General features: G+C 44.5%; 1 protein-coding gene across 1 annotated transcript in view; it reads left to right on the plus strand.

Annotated features, from left to right (window-relative positions):
• TOM1L1 (target of myb1 like 1 membrane trafficking protein) overlaps positions 1–15,272 on the plus strand; it is a 202,183-nt gene that overhangs the window by 169,636 nt on the left and 17,275 nt on the right. The window contains exons 13-14 of the mRNA XM_088473337.1: positions 3,978–4,218; positions 9,163–9,244. Of these exons, the coding sequence (XP_088329463.1) occupies positions 3,978–4,218; positions 9,163–9,244 (323 nt within the window). The remainder of the gene's footprint in view (positions 1–3,977; positions 4,219–9,162; positions 9,245–15,272) is intronic.

Below are 15,272 nucleotides of genomic sequence, written 5' to 3' on the forward strand. Positions count from 1 at the left end.
AAACATTCCTATCCATATATGTTTGGTTTAATACCCATTATGATAAGAGCCCACTGGCACCATCACTATCCTTTGTGGAAAAGATCCAGCTGACAGCAGGCGTAGACTAGTTACACATCTATCACAGTCTGCATAGCCAGCAATTCTGTTGACACTCCCTCATAGGAATATTACCTAGGTGAGAAAGCCCCATTATAGCATAGTTATGACCCTGCAGTCAAGAAGATAAATCTATTACAATATGTAACAAATATACAGTTTTTGTTTGTCTGTGTATTTGAAGTGTTATTTCTCAATTGCCTATGCCCCAAAAGTACAGAAAATGCCAATTATTCCCCACATACTATGCTTTCGTGACCGGGTCAGATATATTTAAAAATGTTATTTCCTAGGACATTTCTGATACTTCAGTGCGGTTGCAACGTGGGTGCTGCAATGCAGTCCAGCTCTTCCAGAGGGGAGCCCAATAACACTGACTGTACCTCCACATGCTGATTCATATTGCCCGGGGAGACTTCAAAATGGTGGGATTCCTAATGGGTCTCCAAGGTGGTTTTACCACATTTCTCTGCTTTCTTTGCCTTTGGGACAGCAAGGTGCACCACAACAGACGACACTGGCCACAGCAGACTGAGGGCCTGATTCAGCAAGGAACGCACACTAACAGAGGCACACACCCGTCTGCTGCAAGAATATGCTAATCAATGAATGCGCACGGCGACCGCAGCACAAGATGTAGATGCTCAGCACCATATTAAGCCACCCATCTCCCGTTACTCACAGCCTGATCAGCACATAAGATAGCGTAAACATCGGTAACATCGAGAACCATCGGATCCATACGCACAATAGTGGTTGACCTGACCTGCCGCAGGATTTTGGTCGCTTCCTGTGTACAGCTTACGGTATTGCTGCATATGCCACCGCACTGCCTTAATTATGCACACCTTCATTATGGCGTTATAACGCCTGTGTTTGCCTGACTACCCCCCGTCACCACCCACAAATGGCACTTCCTGTCAGCGTGTAGTCTGCGTACCATAACTCGATCGCACTGGCTAGTTCGCTCACGCGCAGTACGATGCATACACATGCGCAGTGCAAAACCATTGGCCAAGTGCATGCATTCTCTCCTTTGCGTTCCTTGCTGAAGCAGGCCCAGAGTTCTGTGCGGGGGCGAATAACACCAAGCGGGAGCCACTCCAGGATGGTGCTGATGCCTCACTACACATCAAGTTGGGCCTTATGAAACAATTTGAGTTCTAGATAATGATTTGGCAGCCATCAAGTACCTTCAAGACTTCTTCCCTAAGCTGTCTGAGGCAAAGGTCAAAGCCGGTGTGTTTGCGGGACCACAGATTAAGATCCTGCAGTGCAAGGAATTCCCAAAGATGCTCGCTCTGAAGGAGGAAGCTGCGTGGACCAGCTTTATCGCAGTGGTTCTGCGCTTCCTGGGCAATGTCAATGCCAAAAACTACATAGAGTTGTTTGAGAACTTTGGCACAATGGGGTGCAGGATATCTCTCAAAGTCCATAATCTTTATGCTCATCTTGAGAAATTCAAGGAGAACATGGGAGAGTACTCAGAGGAGCAAGGTGAGCGCTTCCACCAGGATATACTGGAGTTTGAATGGCGCAATCAAGGGGCGTATAAAGAGAACATGATGGGAGACTACATTTGGGGGCTGATTTGTGAAAGTGATGTACTGTTAAATCGTAAATCTCAAAAAGCTACTCACTTCTGAACTACATTGTGTAATGCAAATTCGCCCTTTTCTCATCTAAAATAGGTAAAATTCAAAGTATAAAATGTCCTGTTCACAAAAGCAAAGTTTGAGGGGAATAAATGCCAATTTCTGAAATTTTGAGACATAAGCAATTAAGGGAACAGCCCTTAATACCCAAGGATGAAAAATTTGTTACATAGGGCTCTATTTACTACAATCCACACTTAAAATGCGGTTGTAGTGTGAGGAAATATCACAAGGATTTATCAAAATCCCTTGCAGGGACAGAGCTTGCGAAAAAGCTCCGTCCCTGCGAATCCTGACCGCAGTCTTTTCACTGTATTTTTTGCACCATTACCCCCCTGCGCGACTGCGACCCCCCTCCCTTTCACTTACCTCCAGTGATGATGCTCCAGTGATGTCCTATTGGGCTCTGGTCAACTGGTCTCCCGGCCTGCACTGTGACCCTGGTCAGCTGTGCTATGCAGTATCTGACCGGTGTCACAGTGCAGGAACTGGGAGACCAGCTGACTGGAGCCCCAGAGGACATTACCCGAGCACCGATCTCTGGTCCCTGGAATCAGGTAAGTTTTTTTGTTTTTTTTTTGTAGTCGTCAGCTTGTGGTCTATTTGGACCACACTGCTGATCACTGGGGACAGCTCCTGGCTCTGCACTGCCTGTTAGAGTAGAGCAGGACTCAGGGAACCAGGGGAAATCCTGGGTAACGCCATCTCCAGGTGGCGTTATTATCACATGGCTTCCCCTGGTATTTTTTCCACAATTTATTTTTAGTAACTCTGGCCAGATCACATTTCACAATTGCAATTAATTATGGGAAATGTGATCTGCTTACAAAAATATGTGATAATTAGTGTTTGGAGCAGAATTTTATGAATTCTACTCCAATTGCCCTTTAGTAAATTTATGTGAACTAAAATAATGTGAATAGTAAAAATAATGCTAATAAATAGAGCTCATAGTGTTATTAACTTGGTTCTGGAGCATGTGGAGCATGAAACCATGCAAGATACAACTCTGCAAACTGACTTATATTCAACTCCGCATCAGTCTCACTGGGGGAGATGTATCAAGCAGTGAAAAGAGTGGAGAAGTGGTCCAGTGAAGAAGTCGCCCATTTTAAAAAATGACTTTGTAGCGGCATAAGCATTAAAGGTGAAGACACAGACAGACAGTCTAAGAAGCAGCCTATATGCTTTTCTCTCTACATTTTATGTTGCATATGTTTTTCTGTTGGGTATTATGTTGGCTGCCTCAGCCAAAGTAAAGTGTCAGTAACCAACAATTAACATTTTGCAGGCATAGGTGTAATTTTATTGTGCTAAGAAATATGTTCTGCATAATATTATTACATTAACTATTATGTATGATTTCTCTTTATTGCTACCAGCATTCAAACACATTAAAAAGCTTTTTAAATATAATAGGCTTTGCAGGGCTACTTTGTATGCAGAAGTCCAACCACATTTGCAGTTTTATTTTGATAAATTTTTCTTAGAATTGTAAGAACATATCTTAAGCAGAAAAATTTAAATACCAACAGCAAGTTTGCACAGAAAAACACAACTACTTTAACCATTAGTCACATGTTGGTTTACTAAATTCATTAACACTGCAATCAGTTCAGGCTAAAAAATACAACCAAGTGACGTTTTCAATGACGCTACTTTGCTAATTATGCACACCCATTAAACTCCGTTTTAAAGCTCAGACACGCCTGCGTCACCACCCACAAATGGCGCTGTCACTCAAAGTAGCGTCCAGTCTGTGTACTACGAGCACACGATTCCCGGCCACAGTGACCGGTTCATGCATGCATAAGCTAGAAAATGGAGATGGGCATACTGTCAATGGTGGCTTGGAGGTTTTATACAAATAACACATTGTTGGCATCCAATAGGTAATACTAATAATAAAATTATAGGGATATGTTTTGTCTGGGTCTTATTATAAGTTCAGACTTCAAAAAACAAAGTAAAAAAAAAATAGAACAAAATCATCTTCCTGAAGTCCAACTGTTCTAATATGACATGTGGACAATACCAGTATCAGTATTCCTATCCTAACCAGACACCTAGCTCAAAAAACCTTGACAGCTCTAAATATCCACTTTGTATGCCTATGAGTTTATAAAGGATAGATTCTTTCTATTTTATTGTTTCATTGCCAAATAGTTTGTTATATATTTTATACAAACATACAAAACATATTATATTGGGGTTTTTTTGCAGGTCCTTTATGATACATCTTTCCATTCATTAGCCCAGAATGCAACACCTTTTTTCCCAGGAGACCAAACGTCATCTCCTCTCCTCCCAACAGTTCAACATTCAGCACCTGCCTTGCCCCCACTTCCCAACTCATCGCCTCTCTTGCCTGTAAATTCAAACCTACTTCCTGCCATCCCAACATTGAGCCCTACCATTGTGCCAATATCGAAAGACTCCACCAGTAAATCGGCTGGGAAATCAGGTAAAAGTGGTCTTGAATATAATATAATAATATATTGCAGATGATTGAGTCATGGTGACCTGTTCCCTGTATAACCACAAATTATTTCTGGTAATTGGTTACTATTAAGTATATAATGTGATTGTTAATATGTTTTTATAGCTGTGGATAAAACACCTATTTTTGTAGAAAATAACAGTTATGGTATAACATACCTTGGTTAACTCTTTCTCTTCAAGGTCCATAGGGACCACAGAATTTACCTTGGGGGTATGTGGTTGGAGAGATCCATTGCACCAAACAGCTACAGCTTTAAAGCTCCCAGCATTCACTGGTCCTCCTCCCTATATACCCTGCCTCCAGCCACAGGCATGCAGTTTGTAAACAATCCTAATGGCAAGAGATGGAAAGTGGAGAAAGAAGTCAAATGTACTCCAGAAACACTCTCAAAATATGAAGAGGGAGTCAGTGATACATAAAAGCAAAGAACAGATCCCAACTGAGGCCAGGTGTGTCAGGGTGGGTGCTCTGTGGATGACATTGTAACAACTCCTGTGATTGTGCTAATATCAGGAAGTCATCCAAATATGGCAGTATCCTGACACCTTGTTGTCTAAGATGAGCCATCATCACTGCCATTATTTGGGTAAATACCTGAGGGGCTGTGGACAGCCTGAAGGATAGAGTCTGAAATTGGTAATGTTGCTGATCTACCACCAATCTCAGAAATCTTTGGTGGGATCTTGCAATCAGAACATGCATATATGCATCCTGTATGTCCAGGGAGACCATAAAATCTCCAGGCTCCATTGCCAGTAAATAGACCAAAGGGTTTCCATACGGAATTTGGGCACATGAATGAATCTGTTGAGAGACTTCAGCTTCAGGATAGGGATATGTAACCCATTTGGTTTCCAAACCAAAAACAAATTTGAGTAATAGCCCCTTCTCTGTTGCATCACAGGAATGAGGATTATGACTCCTGACCTCAGGAAGGCCCCAATAGACTCCCGGACGGCCGAGGACCTGACCGGGTCTAAAGGCAGGGTTGTACCAACAAACCTTTCAGGGGGATGCTTCAGGAACGTGATGGCGTAACCTTGTGAGATCACCTCTCAAACCCAGGCATCTATCGTGGTCTGATGTCGGCCTCCAACTCTGAGACCCCCCCAGGGGGGAGGCTGCCCCATCAGGAAGTGGACTTACAATCCGGCTTGGAAACAGGACGCTTGGTTGACCAGGATTTATTGGTTTGCCATCTCCTGTGGGAATTATCCTGTCTGGAGGAGGACTGTCCCTTTGCCCTACCTTGTGGGCAAAAGGACCGAGCTGACAACTGCCTATACTTAGGGGTAGTCATAGATGGCAACCCCACAGATTTAGATGTCGCTAGAGAAGACACTATGTCATCCAGCTGTGGTCCAAACAGACCTTCCCCACAAGGCTTTCTTGGAACCTGTATCCGCCTTCCAGGTTTTTAGCCAAAGGGTTCTTTGAGCTGCAACTGAACCTGACGATACCCTAGAAGATACCTGCGTCAATGACCACTTTCCCCATATATATAGCTGCTTCTCACATCTGACAGAGGGAAGACAGCTACTCTCTGGTAGCATTAGGCATGCTATCCTCCAGAGACTTTGTCCATTCTTCCATAGCTTTTTCTACCCAGGCTACAGCCATAGCTGGTCTGGTAATAGCTCCAGATAATGAAAACACTGAGTTTAAATAGTTATCAAGTTTTCTATCTGTAACATCCTTCAAAGAGGATGCCGCAGGAAAGTGTAATGTAGAGCTCTTGATCAATCTAGTCACATGAGCATCTACTGATGGAGGAACTTCCCATTTGCTACATTTACCCTGAGCAAATGGATATCAAGAAGTTAAATTCCTTATAGTATGGAAATGCTTATTTGGTGTAGACCATGCTTCAGACATGAGATTCATCAGTTGCTCAGACTGAGGAAAATAATCTCTAGCCACCTTCTGACACCTAAAGACCAGAGCATTAGCTTTCAGCGGCACCTCCTCTTCCTCTATACTGAGACCTAACCGCTCTCTCCAGAGAGGGGACATCCACAGAGGATTGATGGTCTTCTTCCACTGAGTAAGACCCAGAACTGTGAGTATCAGAGTGTGATGAGGAGGTTGAGTCAGAATCTTGAGGCAATGTCTGAAGAGAATCTCTCTTATGCCCCTTCTTCTTTACTGCCACTGGTCTATTCGCCTGTACCACCTGCTGAGGGGCTATTGACGGCAGCATACTCTGACTAGAGTGAGCAGAAGAATCAAACCAACAGGGATTCACAGGGGACATGTACATAGAAGGATGCAACTGCTGTGGATATCCCACAGTAGGAGGCAATATCACGGCAGGTGCACACGACGCTGTGACCTTGTCCACCATATGCGACAAAACCTGCGACCAAGATGCCACCCAAAATGGCTCTTGTGTAGGTGCAGGTGTACCAGATAGGAAAGGTGACTGTTTAGAACAGGCATTAAACAATCCATCTTTCACAAAATCCTGTTCAGACAGGCCTGCCAAACAGGATTTACATGACTTGAGCACCGGAACCTCACCCTTCTCACCTTTACCATCAGACATGACCAATGTGTGATCAGTATAAGGTGTACAGTATAAATGCAGTGTGACCCATTTCACATATGAAAAACCCCACACACCTTCACAGGGATGAGGAGAAACACAGTGATAGATATCACTGACAGTTTGAAAACAAAAGACAGTATATATACAGCAGCTAGAATGAAAGTCACATACAATGCATAAATACAAACATTGCTATTGCAAATTGATTCTGAATCAACTGACCAGCCCCGCCGGGGTATTGGCAGGATATAGAGCGCTATATACCAGACCCAGAGGAAAGGTATACAGGGAGACAAACCAGCCTGCAGCAGTAAGCACAACTGCGAACTGCGAGCTCCTCATCCACGAGGTGGTCAGCAGTAGCAACCCAGAGGTGGGAGTCCGTAACCGGAAGTTGCATCTGGGTCGGAGGAGGAGCTTCCTGGGAGCACCTATCTCCCCTAAAGTGGGATTTTGATGGCACGGGTACGCTGGCCTCACGGTAGTAGAACTAGTACGCTCTAGTGTATCTACTACCCATCCCCGGCGACAGACGATATGGCCCTGGCCGCCTTAGTGAGTACACGTTACACAAGGCCTTCACCCGCAGCCGCCTCTGGTGTGTCTCCTACACCTGAGGCAACGAACTGCGTCGCGCACAACTCCCCTCACATGTAATCGCTTACCTGCCATCTCCATGAATCCGATCTCAGGCCCTGATTCAGAGCCGGACGCTCTGACAGAGCGCTGGCTCTGAATCGGGGCCATCCCTGCTCCTTTTTGGAGTGGCCTCCTGGCCACTAGCATAGCTGTGGGTGACCACCCACAGCTATAGCGAGCGGCCAAAATGATGATCGCGATGGTCAAGACCATCGCGACCATCGGGCTTGCGACGAGACCCTGCAGTAGGGTCTCGCTGCCGCAAGCCCAGGAGTGCTTTTGGCTCTATCAGAGATAAAAGCACTCCCACTGACATCACTAGTGATGTCAGTGGGGCCGGACCCAGATGGTAGACGTTCCCATGGGAACGCCTCCATCTGGGCAGCCACGCCCCCGGCACGCCCACCAAAGGGGGCATGCTGTCAATCACCATCGACAGCATGCCCCCTTTGGTGCGAGACCCATAACGATGGCTTGGCCGTTGTTATTCGGGTCTCGCGCATGCACACGACGGAGCCGCCTCCGTCATGCGCATGCGCATTTGGGCACCATCGACGAGCTTGCGAGCGCTCAGCGCTCGCGAGCAGGTCAGAATCAAGCCCTCAGTCCGGACCCCAGCAACGCCGCTAGCTAAGCCTTGCTGAGGCCCGCCGAAATCCTCAGAAGTTCAAATACTAAGGTGAATCATAAAAGAAAAAAGTCTGGGAGTGCCTAAGCAGTCCCGCTGTTAAACAGGTGCGTCTGGAAATTGCCCACGCACCAAACAAAAAGCTGAATGCCTGTGGCTGGAAGCAGGGTATATAGGGAGGAGGACCAGTGCATGCTGGGAGCTTTAAAGCTGTAGCTGTTTTGTGTAATGGATCTCTCCAACTACATTCCCCCAAGGTAGATTCTGTGGACCCTATGGACCCTGAAGAAGAAAGTTTTTTTTATACTGTATTTGCATTTGAATCTTTGCTGTTTCATCGGATAACGCCAACTGTAGATTAATTAAAAACAGGGAAGTTGTACTGTACAGTATATGTGAGATTTAAACTACGAGATTATCTAATAAATCATCTTGGACATTACAGTAGTAACTTCACTATAAGCTCTATGATTCTCAGTGGCTTGCAGAGATTGTATTTTTAAGAACAGCTGGAAGTCTGAAAGGTGCATTTACATAGCTGATGCTGAAATTCTACCACTGCACTAGGCACTACAGGATATTATGTCAGTGCAGAGTGTCCTGTGTTTTATGTTAATGTATAGCCTGAATTCTGCTAATCAGTATGCATGTGCATGGCTGAATTGCAGACTTGTAGCGTTATATTCTTTGTCTCTCCTGGCCAATGTATGTTATTCTGCACAGAGTGGCTGCAAAGTTCCATGGCACCAAACGTTTATGATGGAAGGCAGTATACCCAGCCAGCACGCTACCTCATTCTTAACAGAAAGACAGCTACAATAAATAAGTAAGGGTCAAGCTACAGAAGTTATTGCTGCAGTTCTACTATGTGCTGTTGCCAGTCCAATCTGAACCCATTAACATGAATTGTCCGTCTTTTGTCATTTTCATATTTAGAGAGAGAGAGAGAGAATGAGAATAAAGAGAGAGAATAAATGGTGTTAGTTCAGTAGGGCAGAGAAATTGTGTATGACAATGTTAGTTGCGGAATTCTGTATGATTTTGTTTGAAACATTTCAGTTAACATTATATATTTCATCTACCATTGCAGATGATTCCAATTACAGTGCACCATTGCCAAATTACTACGAGCTCCTAGAGTTTGATCCACTTACTGAAAGCAATGATCCAGAGTGAGTAATGTTCTGTGACATGAATATTGGTGTAAGCGCAGGCAAATTGTTGTACAGTATATTCTTACAATTGATATAAATGGAATTCAGGGGATAAAACAATGTTTGCATAAACAACAAATTCACAACCACTTTGTTGTATATTATTTATATGTGACGTAGCTGCTATTACAATGTGATCTGATAAAATGTTTAGGAAATACATTAATAAGATAGTTACATTTATGATGATGTTTCATGTTATTGTCATATAAAACAGACTGTCTTCAGTCTGATGGAAGGCACAGTAAACTGCGTTTACTTAGGGCCTTAAGCGTGATACACACTATATGATATATCATGCAATTTTGGTACTTTTGACCAATCTGCACATCTATCATATAGTGTGTGCTCCCAAGCCGTCGTTTTCACCTGTTATTCATTGCATCATCCAATGGGAAGATTCCATTGACGACATGTAACAATATATCGTATCATCGCACAACAGATCTTGTAGTGTGTATGGCAATACAATATATTGTTACATCGCATCACCGCGACGCTGGGTCGCACCGTTGTTCAGGTGTGCACTTAATTCACAGTTGGATGCAAATACAAATATAAAATGTGACTGCAGAAAAAAGATGCATTTTGCCAGGGCCAGATTAACAACGTGGTGGATAGGACTACAGCTCCAGGCCTCCACATAACAATAGGCCCTTCACAATGACAGCATGATGATGACCAGCCGCTCAGATGGCCATAAATATTAAAACTGCATTTATATTTTTCTCACAAATTGATGCAATTTTTCTACTGATGGAGACTTTGGGGCAGATTGTGTAGGAGGTGTACATGCCCACATGGTGCTGGCCACATCTACATGGCACAGGCCACACCCACCCATCATTGGTCACTCTTTTTTTGCTTCTCACAATAGGCTCTGGATTATTTTTAGCCCCAGGCCCATGTGGCCCTTAATCTGGCCTTGCATTTTGCTAACTACTCTCAGGTGGACATATATGTGGAATGCAACCAAATCTGCATATGTAGCTAATGCTCTTCCCTCATGCGAATAACAGGAACAGCAACATCAGGAATAGCAGAACAAAATGCACACACATAACAGTAACTGGCCATAGAATGAACATAGTAATTACCCATTCAACTGGAGCAAATGAGATGCTAATCCAACAAGATGCAAATATGGTCTGTTTAATTAGTATACAGTAGAATGTGATGTTTTTTTAATCAATTGTATCACTTTAGCTTTATTTCCATTAATGGATGTAACTAAAACGCAGTTGACTAATCAGGCGCAGTCTGCAGCTGTCATCATCATCATTATCAGTTAACAAGTGGCATCAGGATTTTAGTACCCGCATGTCATGTCCGTCCAAACAATTGCATGTGCGACATTTCACCAGCTAACTTAGGTGTAATTTGCATCAACACACCCACAATGCACCCCAACTGTACTTTGGCCGTATGTAGATGCTCCCCTCCCATCCCCCGACCCGGCTTTGTTTTCATATGGAGTCGCAAGTGCAAGTTGCCTGGAAAAAAAGACACATTGCCAATAAAAGCTGCAAATTGTATTTATCTTCAACTCTGAATAAGTACTCTGTGTTTAATTCAGAATCGGTATGTAATGCCGGAGGCTAAATACCGACAGCGGCAGGCCGTTGGGTCGAAATCCCGACAGGTACAGGTAAGTACCATAACCCTTCCCTCTCTCTCCCCCCCTAACCCTCCTTTAGGGGTGCCCTAACCCTGACCTCCCCCCTTAGTGCCTAACCCTAACCCCCTCTCCCCGCATCCTAAACCTAACCCTCCCAGGGGGTGCCTAATCCTAACCTCTCCTCGTAGTGCCTAACCCTAATCTTCCCCGGCAGGGTGCCTAACCCTAAATCCCCCCTTCCCCTAGCCTAACCCTAACCTTCCCTGGGGGGTGCCTAACCCTAAGTCCCCTCGGGGGTCCCTAAACCTAACCCCCCAATCCCCGGGCTAAGTGTTATACTTACCCGTCCGAGGACAATCGGGATGGCGAGGGTCATTCTTCCAGCGCTGGGATTAAGATAGGCGTCGGCATCTCGACGCCTATATTAAGTCCCTTGTCGGGCAGGACAAGTCAGGAATTAGATTGGTGGCATCGTTTCCGCCGGTATATTAACTACATCCCGTTTAATTCATACCTCTACATGGATAAACCCACATTGGCTCCTTAATGTCTTGCCACTATAGTCATTATGTACTTTCTATGCTTTGTTCATTTGATTATTCTGGTGCTTTACATTTGTGTTTAATTTTATTTCTTCTGTCTTAAAAATGAGCACACATTACTCAAAGATTATTTGTCCATAAACCAGACCCCTGATATCAAAGATATGACTTTGTGGGAATGGCTTCTAGAATTAAACGACAACGTACCCAAGCCATTTTAGATTTAACTACATAACTACACCAACTAGAATTAAAACATAAATCTACTCTTATTCAGTCCGACCTAGATCAGCTCATTAAAATTTGAGGAGAACTTAATGTGTTATTGTCTCATAAGACAGAATTCTGCTTCCTTCGTTTAAATCAGAGGTATTATGAAAAGGGGGATAAAGCCAATAAGCTACTAGCTCGTAAACTGCGAGCTAAAGTCTCGTCTAAAAATATTCTGTCAATTAAAACTAGAATGGGTGATCTAACACATGACCCCGGGAGGATAGTGAAGGAATTTGAAACCATTTATCAAAATTTGTATAACTCCAACCACAACTCTGTTCCATCTCCCTCCTTAGATAAAGACATTGATTCTTTTCTAGCAAAGTGTCATCTCCCTAAATTAAGTAGTTCTACGGTTGCTCAATTAAGCTCAGATATCTTAGAAGAGCTGGAGGGGACGTTAAAATCTCAAAAGCCCCTGGTTCAGACGGCTTCTCCCTACTGTACTATAAGAAATTTAAGACAAAAGTTGGGCATTCCTGCGCACTGGAGATTAGTGGCTGGGGTATGCAGCACTTAGATAAGAGGGTGCCAGCCCTCTTGGGGGAAATAGAGTATTGGTATGATATCTAATGTGCTTTCTCTTGTGGTGTATTAATGATGTCTAGTAGTTACTGGATATATGACCCCTAGTGATGTATGGATAATTTCTTACCATAAGCTGAATAATTAGGTATTGTATAAGTTGAGCTCCACTGAGCGATATGGATAATTTTAATAGGGATGTAAACATAGGATTAAAACAGCTGGTCAATACATACAATGATATGCTGCAATGTGGTATTTGCAAACATAAACACTATAGATGGTTACACACAGTGGGAAATAATACAATGTAAATAAGGGTAGTAATGAAGGAGTTCAGACACTGATGTAGAAGTCACAGGTGGCGTCCCAACCTGTGTATGTCCTTCTCGGTGGCTTTCTGTTCAGGAGAAAATCTTTTACAGTGGATGCTAGTATTAGTGATGTGGGTCACAAGTGCAGAGTACCTGGTTGGTGGGGACTTGTCCACCCTGATCAGATGGGTTTCATCCTGGGCCGACAAGAACAGTTGATCTTATCCATATTATAAATAAAAGAAAGATGCCTTCTCTGCTTCTTTCACTAGATGCTGAGAAGGCATTCATTAAAATTTTATTGCCTTTTATGTAGGGGTGTGCACCGGCCACTTTCTGTGTTTTGTGTTTTGGTTTTGGATCTGGATCTTTCTTCGTGTTTTGGATCTGGATTGGTTTTGCCAAAACCACCCTTCCATGTTTTGGGTTCTGGGTTTTGTGTTTTGGATCTGGATTTTTTTTTTAAAAAGCATAAAAACAGCTAAAATCACAGAATGTGTTGGTTTTTCTGCTCCTATGCTATTTATTAACCTCAATAACCTTAATTTCCACTAATTTCCAGTCTATTCTGAACACCTCACACCTCACAATAGTATTTTTATGTCCAAAAGGTTGCACCGAGGTAGCTGGATGACTATGCTAAGCGACACGAGTGGGCGGCACAAACATGTGACCCATCTAGGAGTGATATTGCAGTGGCAGACAGGATGGCAGTTTGAAAAACTAGGCCCCAAACTGTACATAATGCAAAGAAAAAAAAGAGGCGCAAGATGGAATTGTCCTTGGGCCCTCCCACCCACCCTTATGTTGTATAAACAGGACATGCACACTTTAACAAAGCAATCATTTCAGCGCCAGGGTCTGCCACACAACTGTGGCTAAAATGATTGGTTCGTTTGGGCCCCCACAAAACAAGCTGGCAATTAATCTGTCCCTGCACAAACTGGCTCTACGGAGGCAAGATGTCATCCTCATCCTCCTCATCCACTGATTCCTCACCCTCTTCAGTGTTGTGTACATCCTCACCCTCACAGAGTATTAACTCGTCCCCACTGGAATCCACCACCACAGGTCCCTCTGTACGTTCTGGAGGCTGGTCTCCCTGGAAGAGTTGATAATTCATTTTTATGAACATCATCTTCTCCACATTTTGTGGAAGCAACCTCCAACGCCTTTCGCTGACAAGGTTCCCGGCTGCACTAAACACTCTTTCGGAGTACACACTGGAGGGGGGGCAACTCAGGTAAAATAGATCCAGTTTGTACAGGGGCCTCCAAATTGCCTCTTTTTCCTGCCAGTATAGGTATGGACTGTCTGACATGCCTACTTGGATGCTGTCACCGATGTAATCCTCCACCATTCTGTCAATGGTGACAGTATCATATGTAGTGACAGTAGACATGTCAGAAATTGTTGCCAGGTCCTTCAGTCCGGACCAGATGTCCAAACTTGGTCCTGCCTGCCCTGCATCACCGCCAGCGGGTTGCTTAGGATAGCTAAGTTTTTTCCTGGCAGCCCCAATTGCGGGAGAAAATGAAGAAGGAGCTGTTGACGTGTCACGTTCCGTTTCAGCTGACAGTGTGTTCACCAGCAGTTCTTTGCACCTCTGCAGGCTTGTGTCGGCCGGAAAGAGAGACACCACATAGGCTTTAAACCTAGGATCGAGCACGGTGGCCAAAATGTAGTGGTCTGATTTCAACAGATTGACCACCCTGGAATCCTGGCAAAGCGAATGAAGGGCTTCATCCACAAGTCCCACATGCCGAGCGGAATCGCTCCGTCTTAGCTCCTCCTTCACTTTCTCCAGCTGCTTCTGCAAAAGCCTGATGAGGGGAATGACCTGACTCAAGCTGGCAGTGTCTGAACTGACTTCACGTGTGGCAAGTTCGAAGGGCTGGAGAACCTTGCACAACACGGAAATCATTCTCCACTGCACTTGAGTCAGGTGCATACCCCCTCCTTTGCCTATGTCATAGGTAGATGTATAGGATTGAATGGCCTTTTGCTGCTCCTCCATCCTCTGAAGCATATAGAGGGTTGAGTTCCACCGCGTCACAACCTCTTGCTTCAGGTGATGGCGGGGCAGGTTCAAGAGTGTTTGCTGGCGCTCCAGTCTTCGGCATGCAGTCGCTGAATGGCGAAAGTGGGCAGAAATTTTTCGGGCCACCCAAAGCGTCTCCTACACGCTCCTGTCGCTTTTCAGAAAATTCTGCATCACCAAGTTTATTGTGTGAGCAAAACATGGGACGTGCTGGAATTTGCCCAGATGTAATGCCCGCACAATATTGGTGGCGTTGTCAGATATCACAAATCCCCAGGAGAGTCTAAGTGGGGTAAGCCACTGGGCGATGATTTCCCTCAGTTTCTCTAATAGGTTGTCGGTGGTGTGCCTCTTACTGAAACCGGTGATACACAGCGTAGCCTGCCTTGGAACGAGCTGGCGTTTCTGAGATGCTGCTACTGGTGACGCTGCTGCTGTTGCTGCGTAAGGTGATACATCTACCCAGTGGGCTGTCACAGTCATATAGTCCTTAGTCTACCCTGTTCCACTTGTCCACATGTCCGTGGTTAAGTGGACATTGGGTACAACGGCATTTTTCAGGACACTGAGGACACTTTTTCTGACGTTTCTGTACAGTCTCGGTATCGCCTGCCTAGTGAAGTGGAATCTAGACGGGATTTGGAACCGGGGACATACTACCTCCATCAATTGT

Source organism: Taudactylus pleione, unplaced genomic scaffold (assembly GCF_031769625.1).
Source record: "Taudactylus pleione unplaced genomic scaffold, aTauple2 ptg000016l, whole genome shotgun sequence".
NCBI lineage: Eukaryota > Metazoa > Chordata > Amphibia > Anura > Myobatrachidae > Taudactylus > Taudactylus pleione.